The 15,651-nt window shown below is 42.0% G+C and overlaps 1 protein-coding gene across 1 annotated transcript in view; it reads left to right on the top strand.

The window, feature by feature from the left end:
* The window catches only part of Cdk15 (cyclin-dependent kinase 15), an 87,699-nt gene that overhangs the window by 52,779 nt on the left and 19,269 nt on the right, over positions 1-15,651 (top strand). Inside the window, exon 10 of the mRNA XM_005397066.2 lies at positions 658-721. Coding sequence (XP_005397123.1) covers positions 658-721 — 64 coding nt within the window. The remainder of the gene's footprint in view (positions 1-657; positions 722-15,651) is intronic.

Raw genomic sequence — 15,651 nt, 5'->3', positions numbered from 1 at the left:
AAAAAAAAAAAAAAAAAAAAAAAAAACAAAAATAAAGCACATCAGTTCTTTTTCAAATGATGTTACCTTTATATCATACTCCACCAGTGAAAAACCAAAGACCACATTCTAAGCTACTGGACACAGAGAAAACAAAAATATGAAATGGATTTGGTAGAAAGGATGAGGTTAGGCTCAGGTCATTTTTGATCAATGTTCCACTGCCTGAAGATTAGTAATCTGAATGCTTTTAATTTGAGAGCATCTAGAGACAGCTGAACACCCATGCCCAGGCATAATTTAAGCTGTCAGGGGCCTCTTGTCCATACACTGATGGTAATGTGATGTAAAGCAAAGGGATGGTTACTTCTGCTTCTTTATATCCCTAGTTGCCAGCATGACATCCTCATGCATGGTGATCCTGCAATAAATATTTGCACCTGAGAATGACTTTAACCCAGGCTCTATCATCCGTATCAGAATACCAAGAAAGTTGATAAAGACAGGTTTAGGACCACAGGAATACACTAGAGTTTGTCCAATAGACTAAAAATATATAATGTGATATAATCAAATTCTTCCACATTGCTCTCTGATCTACCCATTATGTCTCTGTACCCGCTCCACCAACCTCGTCTGCTTCTTAACCTTTCTTTGTCTTTCTCTGGTTTTATATAGGTTTTAGGAGTCCCTACTGAGGATACTTGGCCTGGAGTCTCCAAGCTACCTAACTACAACCCAGGTAATACTGACCCACGCTTCTGAACAATCTGAGAATTAGCAATGCGAGGAGAGTGCTGCCATCCAGAGAGTGCATCTTGTATTGTGAAATTGCCAGCAAAGATAAATTTCTAGATTCCTGTGTTTCCTGACTAATCCTTTCATGAGAAAGACATTGGAATAGTAGTTAAGGTTAGATCAGCTCTCCAACTCCAACTAGCAAGATGAAAAATAATTTGAAATTACTATTACTGTGAATTCCTCATCCAATTCCAAATACACAATAGCTAAAAAAAAAAAAACTAAAAAGGTGGTTTGCTTTTGTGCATCATGAATATGATTGTTTGCTAGAATATCAAGCCTCATAAAGTATAGAGAGAAAGCTAAAGCATGACAGGGGAGCTGCAGGTTTGCTAGGCCTACAACAAGCCAGGTAAGACGTCTCTAGATTGTACTTAACAAGAATTTGCACATTGACTCTAAACTGGGCACTTTTTCATATCTGTCACATAGTTCATCTTCCAAAACTGTCTGCAGGGGATAGGTTTGGAAGTGTGACAAACGTACATGGGTAAAACCTTTAAGAAGTGATCTAAAGGCCATAGCAACAGAGTCAAATTACCTAACAACCACTTCAAGGGCATTAAGACAGAAGGAGGGGACAAATAATGAGCCAGAGGTTACAGAACCATATCAGAGGCCAGAGAAGCAAGAAAGGACCATGCCAAACCAAGATACTCATTGACAGGATTAAAAAGGAGGCAGATATGTATAACTAAGGACAAAGTCAGTATGAATGTGCTCCTAGACAGGGTTTCTAGTCTTTATATCCTTACATCATCCTAATTCTAAACTCCAAATTTTCCCAAATTGTTGCCATTGCAGTATTTAGTATGATATTATCCTGCAAGGTTTCATGAGAACAAGAAATTGTAAGATTAAAAATGTAATCAAAGAAAAAAATTAAGGACATAGGCTGGGAGGGTCCCTCTTATATGTCCAGTATGTAATACTTTTACTCAAACAGCTATACACAGGGGTCAGGCATCTTGAATTGACCAGGATTATGGAAGCTCCAGCAGAGAGCTACAAGACTAACTGTGAAATCTTTTCAACTGCTTTATAAATGATCATACCCATTGTTAAATCGCCTTAGTTCATTTACAAGAGTTTACCGTTTCTAACTATTTTGCTAGAGTTCAGTACCTAAGAAAAATGCCGCCCTGCCCACAGGACTGAGAAGTGCCTTTCTCCCTTTCTTGTGAGATAGATCAAAAAAGTAAAAGCTTTTCATTGCACCCAGAGTCCCATCTGTAGGAACTCCTGTCTCAAGTTACCAAGGCTTCCTGCCTGTTCTTTCTGTGCACTCTTTTCTCCACTGTGGTGAAAATGGGGCCTAGGCTTCCTATCATGGATATAAGTGAGCTTAGAGTCACGGAAAACATTTTTGTTTTTTTTTTGTTTTTTTTTTTTTTGGTTTTTCTCCGGTACCGGGAACCAAACTCACGACCTTGCGCTTGCCAGGCAGGCGCTTTGCCATTGAGCTAAATCCCCAGCCCCCTCGGAAAACATTTTTGGATAATGTCAATACAAAGTTGTGGTGGTGAGCTATGATATTCCTTCCCCAAACTTCAAGCATTTCGATTTCAGGTTGGTGCAGGTAATAAACGCAGATCCTTAATACAAAATGTCCTGATGAGAATGACAGTGATCTAAAGGCCATAGCAACAGAGTAGAAACATGGCCAAAATCTTCCTTGCCAGATTCTACACTAAATAAAAGAACTAGACCCTAATGAAACAGAGAGAAATATGTTACATTTTTCATTTTGTTGTCAAGTCAAAATGAGATGCAATTTTTTACTTATGAAAAACATTCTCCAGGCTCAATCAATAGGGCTTACACTTTGCATTGTTTTTCTAGTAAGGGCTCAATTTAATTCAGACGAGTCAAAAAATTTTAAGCACCTACTGTCGGCTCGTCACTGTGCATGGTGCTTACTACACAGATGGATACAGGGCATTCTTGGATCTCTAGAGCTTGGGTTTCATTCATTCATCCACTCTCTTTCACTCATTCTCCCTGACAGCAGTGCTCCTTTGTGAGCCTGGCTTCCATGGGCTCAGGAAGCTTGTGGCCATGTTGAGCTTGTGGAAGGAAGGGAGTTGTAACCTTAGCCACAACCAAGATGTCTAAACAAGCCTTGTCGACCTTAAGAATCCAGCATACCTTGAGCATGGGCTTAGTACTATTCATGACCCAATCATGACGTCCATGATTTAAAGAACCGTCAAGATCTGTCCAGGAACATCCGCTTATGAATCCATAAGTCCCTCTGGAGTCCACTACCCAATCATCCCCAATCCTGACCTGCTGCTGCTGCCACCACTGCTGCTTCCCATGCTTGAATTCCAAGAATTTAAGGGAAACTGAAGAGGAGATGGGCGCCAGAAACACGTTGTCACAGATAAGAACTGTGTTAACACCATTCAAAACAAGATTTCTGTTGCTTTCTTTTCATTCCAAATAGTAGTAAGAGCTCTTCAGCATTGAAATCAACCAGTTCAATCTTTTAAATGTATTTTTTATTTTTAATTAATGCATAATTATTGTCTCTATTTATGGGCTACAGTGTGGCATTTCAGTACATGTACACAATGTGTAATCAGAGTAATTGGCATACCAATCACTTCAAACATTTATGCTCCTTTGTGTTAAAACATTAAAAATCCTCTTGGCTATTTTAAAATACTCAAATATTGCCAACCATAGCTCTCCTGCTCTGCTGTAGAACATTAAAACTATACAGTATACCCCTGCACCCATTAACCATTCTCTCCCCAGTCCTTCCTTCCCACACCATCCCTAGGCTCTGATAATGACCACTCCATTCTCTATTTCTGTGAGATCAACTTTTTAGGCTCCACATATCAGTGAAAACTTGTAAGCATGTCATTTCTCCTTCTGTGCCTGACTCATTTCACTTAACATATCATCCTCCAGTTGCATTCATGCTGTTGCACATGACAAGATCTCATTCCTTTTTATGGCTAAATGGTATTCCACTGTGTACATGTACTACATTTTCTTTATCCATTCGTCTGTCAATGGACATCCAGGTGGATCCCAATCTTGCTACTGTGAATAGTACTACAGTAAACATGCAAGTGCAGATGTGTTTTTGACCCAGTGATTTCAGTTCTCTTGGATATATACCCAGTTGTGAGATTACAAGATCATATGATAATTCTATTTCCACTTTTTTGAGAAATGTCCATACTTTTTTTCCATAATGGCTATACTGATTTACACCCATCAATTCCCACCCATAGTGTGTGAGAGTTCTCCTTTCTCTACATCCTACCCAGCATTTGTCACTTTTTTGTCTTTTTTATAGTAGGCATTCTAACTGGAGTTGGGTGGTATCTCATCATGGCTTTGATTTGTGTTTTCCTGATGTTCAGAGAAGGTGAGCATGTTTCATGTGCTTGCTGTCTGTGTCTTCTTTCGAGAAATGTCCATTCTGGTCATTGGCTCCTTTCTTAATGATTAGTTGATTTGTTTTCATGCTGTTGAGTTGTTTGAGTCCCTTATGTAGTCTTCAGCCAGTACAATTTTAGGGGAGCTCAGTTGCTCTGAACTTGGGAGAACCATCCCGTGTTCATCCATATGCACTCTACCATTGCTATGCCTTGTCTAGGTTCTGCATAGGAGGACGATACAGTTCCTGTTCAGTTGATGTGCAGGTTTTCAAAAAACTCACCCAAGTGCTGACTCAGCTGCAAGGTTTCCCTGCCACTCACCTTTTCTGGGCTTTCTTCAGGGTAATAGGTGTTCTAGCCATCGGCACAGACTCTTACGCCTGATCAAATCTGGCAAGGTGAGAGACGGGGTATCAGTTTAGAAACTGGCCCCTTCATTCTTGTCTTCCTTCTTCCCTTACTTTTGCCCCCACTCCCCACTTTAAGCAAGCTGACTGAGAACTCTGTGTCCTCCACTTCAAAGGGCCGGTTGTCTTATTTTGATGTGGGCAGATTGAGAAGTAGGCTTTGAAAAGTAGGTCTTTTTTTGTTTAATCTTTTCTCCTGGGATAGCTTTCAGATCAATATCCCCACGTGTCAGTGAGGGGGTTCTGACGAGCCCGGACTCTCAGCAGGATCATTCTCGAACAGAAATATAAAAGTGAAATATTAAAAACCCTGGAACGTGAACTCCATCTGCAGAGTAGCCAGTGTCTTGCCTGCTTGTACCATGGGGGGAAAAAAAAAAGATCTTGAAAAAAAGAGGAGGAGGAAAAAAGTGCTTTGAGTACAAGGTTTACAGGCTTAGTAGAGCATAGTAACATCCCCTCAAAGAAGTGGGTGTTGTTCTGTGACCCCCCAAAATACTCCTCCTTTGACTCGGCCGCCAGAACACTCCCCCTCCCCCTGCAACACACCCCTTTTTCACATGCTAACCGAGGTGCCCTGATTGGTTGAACAATACACTGGTCACACTTGCTAAATGACTGCCATCTTTCACATAATTAGCCAAGACCCATTAATCAAACTGGCGGGAAACTGGAGCTATACTGGCCTCCTGCCATGGAGGAGGGGAGAAATTTTGGTGATCCTTCATAAGTGTCCACAGGAAGCAACAATAAAGACCGGCACGCTGGGCATTCCACCGTCGGTAAGTTTGAAAAGGGTAAAGCCCCACTTGATGCCCTCCCGAACGTGCTAGGTTTGTGGCTCAGAAGCTTAGAACAAACCAGATGTTCAATTAAAAGCTGGCAACACAGACTGTAGTGTGAATTTAAACTGTGGAGCCCTCTAGACGTTTTCACAACGTTTCCTCAGGGTCACTCCGCTCTCAGTGCCAAGCAGTTTGGGATTAACTAGACAGAGGATGTGCAAAACCAGATTGTGTGGGTTTCACTACTGGAACAAATAGGAATCCAGCCTATATAAGAAGCAGGGAGGTATTTAGGACCAGTAAAAACAAACTGGCAATGTGTTGTTCTAAGTATTTGAAGAACATTAAAAATAGTTCATTTTCAGAGGAAAGATATTAAACATCTGTGCTTTTAACCATATGTTCTCTGATTTCTCTTTTCCAAATATCCTGTAAGTAAATTTTCCGATGGCAGTTGAGAGCTGATAAGATTTTACCTTGAGACCAATTAGCTATGGAACTGCATAGGGCTTTCGGAGAATCAGCTAAATATTTAGACATGTCTTGGCGAACATAAACAGAGTCCATACTCCTCTGGAGGTTGTCCAGTCCCCATCTCATTAGATGCAAAGATCCTGTGATAAAGAGAAACTTTTTTTCTGCCCACATGATTGCAGCCCAGTTGTGGTTTTTAATGTGTCATTGATTGTTTCATCCAACTCCTTTTGCTCCCCTGAAAGGGTCTGTCGTGGCTCTGTTTGCTTCCTTAAACACGGTTTTTGAAAGCACTCATGCTGTGTGAGCTCAAATCCTAGCATTAATGTACCGCTGAGTTCATTTCACCACACTCAAAAGCATTGAGTTTAAATCCCTCTCAATTCCATTTGAGGCACCAGAAGACTTTATCCTTCTCCACTAATGGTTCCAAGTTTACATCTAGATACTGGGGGTCAAGGACAGGAGAGGATTTAGAAATAACAGCTCATGATATTAGTCAATGCATTTGCCAAATTGGCAATTAGTTCCCGATGTGCGTGCAAAGCATTTTACTCCTGTCTCTTTGATGCTTGTTCCCATAGAGAAGGAAATAAGAGTCCACGGAGACCTTCAGACTTTTAAAGAAATATCTGCTGAAAATCATGCCTGATTTGTGGCGTGAGCTCAGCTACAGGGAAGCATCCGGGATTATCCTGATTCTTGGGGTCCCAAGAAAGAATATCTCACATGGGAAGTTTTTCCAGTGAAGCAACTTAGAGAAAATCAAAAGCCAGGAAAGCAGTACAAAAAGCTCTGCAGGGACCAGCTTCAGATGTGCTGTAAGCAACAGGACTATGGATCCTGCCCGCGCCCCTTTGTTTCTCTGAAAGCTTGCTTTTTCAACTTTTGTCCACCAGATGGAACCAAGAAATAACAGGGATGGAATCCTGACATCACCCGGCAGTAGGGCCTCCCTCCTTCTTGCAGTGATTTATTTTGACTTGAAATCCAGGGTGTAACTTTCACTGCATTTGACACCACTATGGGAGAGATGAAGATTAAAATCTAAAATAATCTTTGACCCCTTTGGAACAATAAAGAACCATTATGCTTTGGGTTCAGAGGGTTCTAGGCAATTCTCTGTATGTTTGCTGTAAACACCATCTAAGACTGAATCTGCACTCTGACATCAGCGTGGTCACATGGATTATTAGCCAAGGGAGCCATTCAGTGGCTTGAATGAGGAGGCAAGATACCAATGAGAGATAACGGAGGACATCAACTCTTACATGGAATGGCAAATTTTACTGACTGGGAGAATTTGAGGAAGTTACTTATTTCCAGTTCTCTAATGCAAAATGGGAGAAATTCTATCATTTAGAAAGTATTCTCAAAGCCAGGCACAATGGTGTACATGTGTTAACCCCAGCACTCGGTAGGCTGAGGCAGAATTGCAGTGAGTTTGAGGCCTACGTGATGAGTTCAAGGCCAGCCTGGAACACATAGTGAGACTTTGCCTCAAACAAAACAAAAAAGTATTCTCTATGTGCCAGGCAGTATACATAATTATACACGTATGTAACAATACACATGGAATGTAGTGATATATATGTGACTAGTACACACAATTGCTAGTCCCTACTCCTGCTGGCTAAGGTCAATGCTGGAAGGGGTGGTTCTACTTCTTTGAGAAGACAGAGTTTTTTCTTCTAGGCTCACAAAGAGACATTTTCTGATCGGTAATGGGTCAAATCTGCATCCAAACCTTGTTCTCTTTCCACTGATAATGTCTTGTCCCTCTCTCATCTTGTAGGTGGTGCTTGAGATAGCAGCTCAGTTATTGAACCGCCGGCTATGGTACCTAACTTTTAGCAGGTACCGAGTAAGTTGGCTACCATTCAGTTGATTATGGTGTGGGAGTTCATCCACTCAGTGATGTACCTCAGTGCAGACCCCGTGACAGTTATGTAAGAAGTGATATTGCCTGTTTCTTTGTTAGTTCTTTGGAAATCTTTGCCTCCTTCTAGATGTCAGGCGTATTTCCTAGCACTAGAGCTGGCTTTTAGTTTTTGCTTACTTTGCCTTAATTCCTATGTTGTAAGAATTAACTCGGTTTTCTTTTTTTTTTGGTACCGAGAATCAAACTCAGGACCTTGCACTTGCTAGGCAGACACTTATGCCGCTGAGCTAAATCCCCAGCCCTAACTCTCAGTTTTCAAACACCTACTGAATGAGGTCTGGCGTGAGGGCCTATGACGGAGAGTCCCATGTGGCTCAGAGGGTCCTGTCTGGTCCCTGTTCTGCTCGCTGCACCTGACCTTCCTCAAGATGTCTGTTCACTCTGCCCACAGGGTCTTTCCACAGAAGAACCCTTGTTATCTGCCCGCCACATAATGAATATCTAGTAAGGGCCACCGGATCATTGGTAGCGTTAGTGTTTCCATTGTTTCTCCCACATATGGCATAGTGGAAAGTGTACTAAAGTCTTCTGCAGAGCAAGCCTGACCTCTTCAGTGCTCCTAGTACTTTACACAGCCCCCTATGTGGCTTGTAGTAGGTGGTCAGTAGGTAACTGGGAAGTGAAATCAAAGACAAGAAGTTAGAAAACTTGGGTACAAGTTCCAACTGTATCCTGTAGGATACAATAATTCTTGTTCTCTCTGCTTTGCCAAGAAAGAACATACAAGTTATAATTACTGCCCAGTAAGGAATAACTACTATCTTGAGCACTAACTATGAGAGGCACTTTGATTGCATGCATTATTTTACCTTGATTCACAATTGCCCTATCCGCAAGAGACACTGTAATCGTCTATACTTTATAAATAAGAGATGAGGCTTTAAGAAGTATATCTTGCCCAGGCTCACCCAGTCGGCAAGGGAGTGACCCAGAGTATCCAGACCCAGTAGACCCCAAGTGGTGCTCATAGGATTCCACTCTCAAATGGCAATGTAAAGATTTGGCCATGAATACAAGGCCCTGCTCTAGGGACCAGGTAAGACAGTCTTCCAAGTCTACTTCCAGATGATCATATCTTCCCAACTTTATCTGTGAACCTGTGAGCTTGGCTGCCTGCTCTGGAAGGTGATATGAGTGCAGTGCTAGCCCGGGACTCCAGCAGCCCTCCCTTGCTACAGTTAATGAAGCCATCGGCATTCACTGAACCTGTGCACGGAGGCTGGGCTCATTACGAGTTCGCTTCTGGAGCGTTGCTGAAAGCTCCTGGGGAGTTCCTATTAACATCTTTATTAACTCGTCCCCTACATCAGTCAGGGAAATTAATTTAGATACATGGGCCACTTTGATCTTTATTAATAGTTTCTTCTAGTTTCTACATTTATTTTTAGTTTTCTCATCTTTATGTGCTGGCAATTATTAGTTTTTATGGAAGGGGAGTAGATGATCTTAAAGTACTTAAGATTACAAAAAACTGCAAGTGAAAGCAGGTAACAACATTTCTTTCTAATGTAAAACCTTGCCCATATATACATTAAGATAAATAATTAAATATGACTAAATGTTAAAAATAAAAGTAAAGTAAAACCTTGCTGGGTTCCTCCTCAGTTCCAAGAGAAAAGAGCCTTATGATGCCAAATGTCACTGAACTGGCTCAAACCAGAGGCTCCTTCACCTCCTTAGGGCAGTGCCCTGTACCTCCAAACCCTCTGAGAGACATATACCTTGCAATGCAAGGGGGCTCTTACAAGGAATGTTTAATAATTTCACTACTTTTTTTTTATCCAAGCATCAACTTCAGTCATTCATTCAGCAAATTTTAACAAAATACTAGGTGCTAGACTGGAAGAATAAAAAAGAAACAGCATAGAATCCTGCTTTCAAGTATTATAACCTAGAGTGAACTAATCAGACATGTGGAAAGAATGTTAGAGCAGCATCCCCTGGTACCTTTAGGAACCTGGGGAAAGGCCCCTTAGTCTGGGGAATTGGGGGATCATTTTGAGAAAAGAGACATGAACTGGGCCTCCACAGTGACACAAAAAGGTGACTGGAGAAAGATGGACTTCTCCAGGTAAGCAAAAGAAGAAGAACCAAGAATGGCTTGGATCTGAGAAGAAGATCCAAGCAAAGGAACCAGACGCAGAAGGACAGGAAAACAGATGTATTTGGTATGGTACCAAGCAGGTCAGCTGCTTGGGGCACTAGAATGCTGACCCTGTGGAAGCCCATCCCCAGGCATTAAACTGCATGGGTAGGCAAGGACCGTATTACCAAGGCCTGGTAATCATCCTAAGGATTTAGACTCTGACCTAGCCACAAAGAGAAGACATCTGATGATTTGCAGCAGGGAAATGAGAGGCCAAGGTCTAGCTTTTAGAAAAAATTTCTTGGAAGACTACAGTAGAATTGAATTGGTGATAAGCCAGACCAGAGATATCGTGGCAATATTCTAGATTCTACAGGACAAATACAATGTCTTTCCACCACAGCGGTGATGATCAGTAAGGAGAAGAGGAAACAAACCTAAACAGCATTCAGGAAGTAGAGTGAATGGGAGGTTATAAATGATCCGATTTGTGAAAGAAAAAAAACCTGTCCCCATGAGTGAGAGAAAGATAGCACCTTCACTGGAACAGGAAATAAATCGGGGGAAGGAACTGATTTACAGAAAGGAATGAATATAAGATTTTAACATTTTGGCCTAGGGCCATAGCTCAGTGGTAGAATGCTTGCCTGGCATGCACAAGGCCCTAAGTTTGATCCCCAGTACCACCAAGGAAAAAATAAAAATAAAGATTTTGACATTTTGAGCCATTCTGAGATATATAAAAAGCAATGAGTAGTGCAGCAAAAGGAGAAGAATGATACAGGCAAAGGAATCAGACACAGATCCCTTTCTGTGGATCCTATTCCTATAGGATTGCCTGCATCCTATAATTGATGGCCCCTATTTCTATATAGGACTCTGTGTTTACAAGAGTCCTATATAGAAATATAGAACTGGGGTTCATTTGTATAAAGTGTACTTAAAGCCCCAAGTGCAGATTCAGTTCCCCCCACAGAGAGGGTGAGGAGATGATGGAACCCTGTGTGTAGAGCCGGTAAATGTCCTAGGGTAGAGGAAAAGGTGCATTTGAAAGGGAAGAAGAAACAGCTAGAGGAGCTGAACACAACCAGGCGATAAGAACAGCATCGTGGAGATCCTGTGGTCATAAGCTGGCTGGGGGGAACACACACCACGTACTGTGTATATTCCCAGTGCTGAACAGTGACCGCAGGTGGTGGCCCTGAGACGCTTGTGGAGACTGCAGGGGATTGACAAGGGTCAAATGATGCATCATGGGCTAGGGTGTAGCTCAGTGGTAGATCACTTGCCTAGCATGTGCAAGGCTCTGGGTTCAGTTTCTAGCACCACAAAACAGAAAAAAAGACGTAATATTCAATATGATAAACACTGGAGAACATGCTCAAGCTCAAAACCCATAGGGTGTAGCGATAGGTGCTAACCATTGCACTGCCCTGAGAGAAGAGAGTCCTGACTACCTCCTCTCTTCATCTTTTCTGTCCACCAGGAGCAGGGCCCGACCCCTTCTTCCTCTACAAAGGCCTTAGGAATGGGCTTCAAAGGATGGGGTGTGGTTACCTCAGAATCACAGAAGGTTTTAACGCAGGATTACAAAAGCGCAAGCTACACACATGAGTTGGCAGGCCAGCCTCAATGGCAGGGTGACTGTCTGTGGGAACACTGGTTTCCAGGGCCCTGAAGGTGCTCAAGGAGGGTTCCAAAGCCAGTAAAGACTCCTGGAGCCAAAGAGTCAGGAAGCTTCCAAGCCAGCCCATAAGGAAGAGGAAGGCAGCCGCTGTGAGGAGGGTGTGAGTGTGTGTCTGGAGTGAGGGAAGGTGAACAGCAGGTCGGAGGAAAAGAGCTACAGATTTTTGCAGTGCACTTTTAAAGTTGCTGCTTGAGATAGCGAAATAAGGCGGACAACAATATCAACTATTTAAATATGTGGTATCTCAAGAATGCATTGTTTCCAGGAAATTCCAGAAGTGTAGTTGAGTAGACCAAACTATAAGATAACCTTAGAGTGATTGTGGCAGGGCTATGGTAACAACAAAAAACGTTGTACCCTGAGCCAAGACTCAAAATGTTCTATCAGTGTGTTATCAATCAATCAACGTATCTCTAATGACTAAGGTTTCCATGCTTGAGTCAGTCGTGAAATGAGCAGCATTAAACATTCATGAAAAATGGACCATTTTTACTTTGGCAGCATTAGCTCTGCCCTCATTTTAATTTGACTCCATTTAGTTCGGAAATTTAAATAGTCTGCTTTTTCAGTTTCCTTTTGCAACTTACTTTGCTTTTCCTGCCTGGAATTCCAATTGAACTTAAATGAAAACTCTTTCAAAGAGAACTGCAGAGGGAGGAGACGGAAGAAAATCTGGTCTAATGATTTACTAACATCTTTGGAAGGAGAAGGGAAACAAGCTACCCCCAGACCTATTATTTGTAGAGTCTATTGAAGCCAGAGAAACAGACTGTTCATGAAATGGTGCTGCGTAAAATGCCTATCTGCTTGGGGATCATTCTCGCATTGATCATTTGTAGCTTAACTACTGGGAAAAATCAATGGAGGAGAGGCAAGGTCATTGAGAATCAGGTTATCTACATAAGAGTGGGAGGGTAGGCCATAAATAGGCATTGGGCTTTTGGCTTCCTAGCAGCTCTGGACTGACCCGGCTACAAAAATGGCTCCATCTCAGCTGCATGTAGCTACAAAATAGATTTGGGAAGAGTCAGCACCGTCAGCCTACACAGCCTCAAGTTGAAGATGCTGTCACGCCTGGATCCTGGGGCAACTCTGGTAGATCATCCTTTTCTGGTAGAATTTATGAAAGCTAATTGCTCTCTCATCACACTTCCTCTTCCACATTTCTTGGAATCACCTATTCAGTAGTAGTCAGACACTGGCCCCTGCAATTTTTATCTACATCGATTAATGCAATTTTCACAACTTGAGTTGTCACAGATGAGGAAATGAGGTTCCGGGAAGCATGTCGAGTTGCTGCCCTCACTAGGAACATCTGGAGACCATTAAAAACATAATAACACAACAACTAACCAGTGCCTGAACCCTCCCAGACTAGTTAAATCAGACTCTCTAGGGGGTGGAGCCAGGGCCGCCTCACGTTTAAAAGCTCCACAAGTGAGGCTAATCTGTTCCCTGCTTGCACACCACCACGCTGGAATCAGGTTATGCTGCAAGACAAGGGCTGAGAATAAGAGGAAGAGGAAGACTGAGACCAACCTAACATTTGTTTGAGCCCCTGCCACACACCGATTGCTTGATCTTACCCATTCCTCTCAGCAGTTGGAAAGATTACCCATTTCATAGATTAGAAAACGTTCTCAGTTACTGAAGGAGAGAGGTTAAGCAGTTCTCTCCCACAGTCCCAAAGATCCCAAGCTACAGAAAAAGTGATTTCAGGCTGGGTTCATTTTCACGTTACTACACCACACACCTAAGAAACACACCTCTGGCTCACACCGAGGACCCAAAAGAAATCCAGTCAGGCTTATCAGAATAGGAGTTTGTAGCCGGGCATGGTGGCACACACCTGTAATCCCAGCACTCGGGAGGCTGAGGCAGGAGAATCACTGTGAGTTGGAGGCCAGCCTGGGCTACAAAGTGAGCTCAAGGCCAGCCTGAGCTGCATAGCGAGACCCTGTCTCAAAAAAACAAAAAACAAAACAAAACAAAAAAAAAAACACAAAAACAAACAAACAAAAAGAAGAATAGCTTGGAGAGAGTTAGAATTTCAGCAGGCGGAAACAGCTTTCCGAAGAGCACAACAAGCTGGGTGTGATGGTGTACCCTGTAATCCCAATGCTCTGGAGGCTGAGGCAGGAAGATCACTGTGAGTTCAAGACCAGCCTGGGCTACATAGTGAGTTCAAGACCAGACCCTGCCTCAAAAAAACAAAGCAAAACAAAGAGCATAACAAAGCAGAAACACCTGAGAGAAGCAGTGATGGCTTACTGATGGTTACTCCATCCTGTGTGGTAGGAACTGTAATTATCCCCTGTGGGAATATGGGAAAACTGAGACCCCGGGAGGTTAAGCAACATCTTGGAGTCTCACGGCTGAGAAGTGGCTGAGTCCAGGGTCCAAAAGCCTCACCATACACTGCTTTGCCCATCATTTTCAGAGAAGAAAGAAGGAAAAACAAACAGGATGTATTTTGCTTAATGCTCCAAAGGAGGCACCTTCCCGTCACTGTCTATTGAGTTACCTCAACACCCTGGTAAGGTGAATGCGAGCTTGAGGTGAAGAAGCCCAGGGCCACAGTGGTAAAGTGTTTTGCTTACAATCTCAGCAAAGCCGAAGCAGCAGTCAGTACTCAGACTAACTCAGCTGACACCCAACCTCTAGGAACAACACTTCACCTGGACACAGTATGAAAATACCACGGCCCCAAAAACACAGCTCATAGAGCTCTAAGAGGAGAAAAAACAGAAAATGGAAGAGGGTTGAAACGGATTTCACCATATTGATTGGAAACTGAGCTATGACTAAACAAGAAAATATTTTAAATTTGTTTGGCCAGGGGAGAACTGTAAATAGACTGCAGAAAGTAGTTTGGAAGTAAACATATTAAGAAATGTCAAATATTCTTATCTTTATAGGTTAGTCTGAAATTAGATGCAATCATACTGAGCAGAGGGTAAATAACCTACGTGTACAAGAGTCCTTAGTCCCCACCTGGGACTATAAACCACCAGCAAAGTGGCTCACACTTAATTTTATGTGACCTTGGAAACTCAGCTTAGGCTACTTTCTTTGATTACTTCTTTCACTCTACAGCTCTTGGCACTACAAATTCAGCTTTAAGTGGAATTTACTTATTATAGAACAATAGTATCATCCTTCTATACCCATAGAGATCAGCTGCAGGATCCCCTCAGATACCAAAACCTGCAAATGCTCAGCTCACTCTGTAAAGTGGGGTACTATTTACATGTAACCTCTGCACAGCCTTCCATATACAGTTCTTTTAATTGCCTTCAGATACTTGTAATCACTACTACAATGTAAGTACTATGTGCTATGTGCTTGGTTGTTATGCTTCAATGTTCAGATAATAATAAGAAGAAAAGATTTGGACATATTCAGTATAACTGCCCTAGTGAGTTTTTTAAAAACCTCTTTTCAAGTCATGGTTAGTCAAATCCTTGGATGGAGAACCTGTGGATGAGCAACAGAGAAGTGCAGAAAGCCAACTGTACATGCTTTTATTAAATTTAATTTTCAGAAAGTAGGCAGAGAAGCATAAAAGGTAAGCCCTTTTGACCACGATCACCATCTCGTGAGTAGTCTTCTAGGTCTTTCTATGCACATAGTGACATGAATATGTTAATGTCATCATGCAATGATTTTTTTGCCCAAGTACAATTAAATTCTTAGCTGTGATAAACAGTCTTGGTTTGTTCCACTCGTATAGGACTTGGAAGAATAGACTTTTAAAATACAAACAACTGCATTTCAGGCCTAAGAAAAGTATAAGGCAGATAGATTGTTTTAAATGAGAGTTGAAGTACTCTTTTCTCAATTTGGATGACAAATAAAGTGGGAATTTGATAAATAGCATCAGCTAGCTTCCTCTGTGGCCCTTACAGACAGTAGATATTCACTTACTGTTTCTGGAAAAAAAAATTTACCTTTTGTTGTGATTTTAACTGGGTTAGTGTCAATGCCAAAAGTACTAAGAACACACATAGCTAGATACAAATGTTATAGTATGCTCCAAATTAAATTATAATTTCTACTATAGCCCATTTTGGATTGTTGAAGCCAAGA

Source organism: Chinchilla lanigera, unplaced genomic scaffold (genome assembly GCF_000276665.1).
Source record: "Chinchilla lanigera isolate Chin_1 unplaced genomic scaffold, ChiLan1.0 scaffold00056, whole genome shotgun sequence".
Lineage (NCBI taxonomy): Eukaryota > Metazoa > Chordata > Mammalia > Rodentia > Chinchillidae > Chinchilla > Chinchilla lanigera.
The sequence above is the reverse complement of the archived record's forward strand: the minus strand, read 5'-3'. Positions and strand labels throughout refer to the sequence as shown.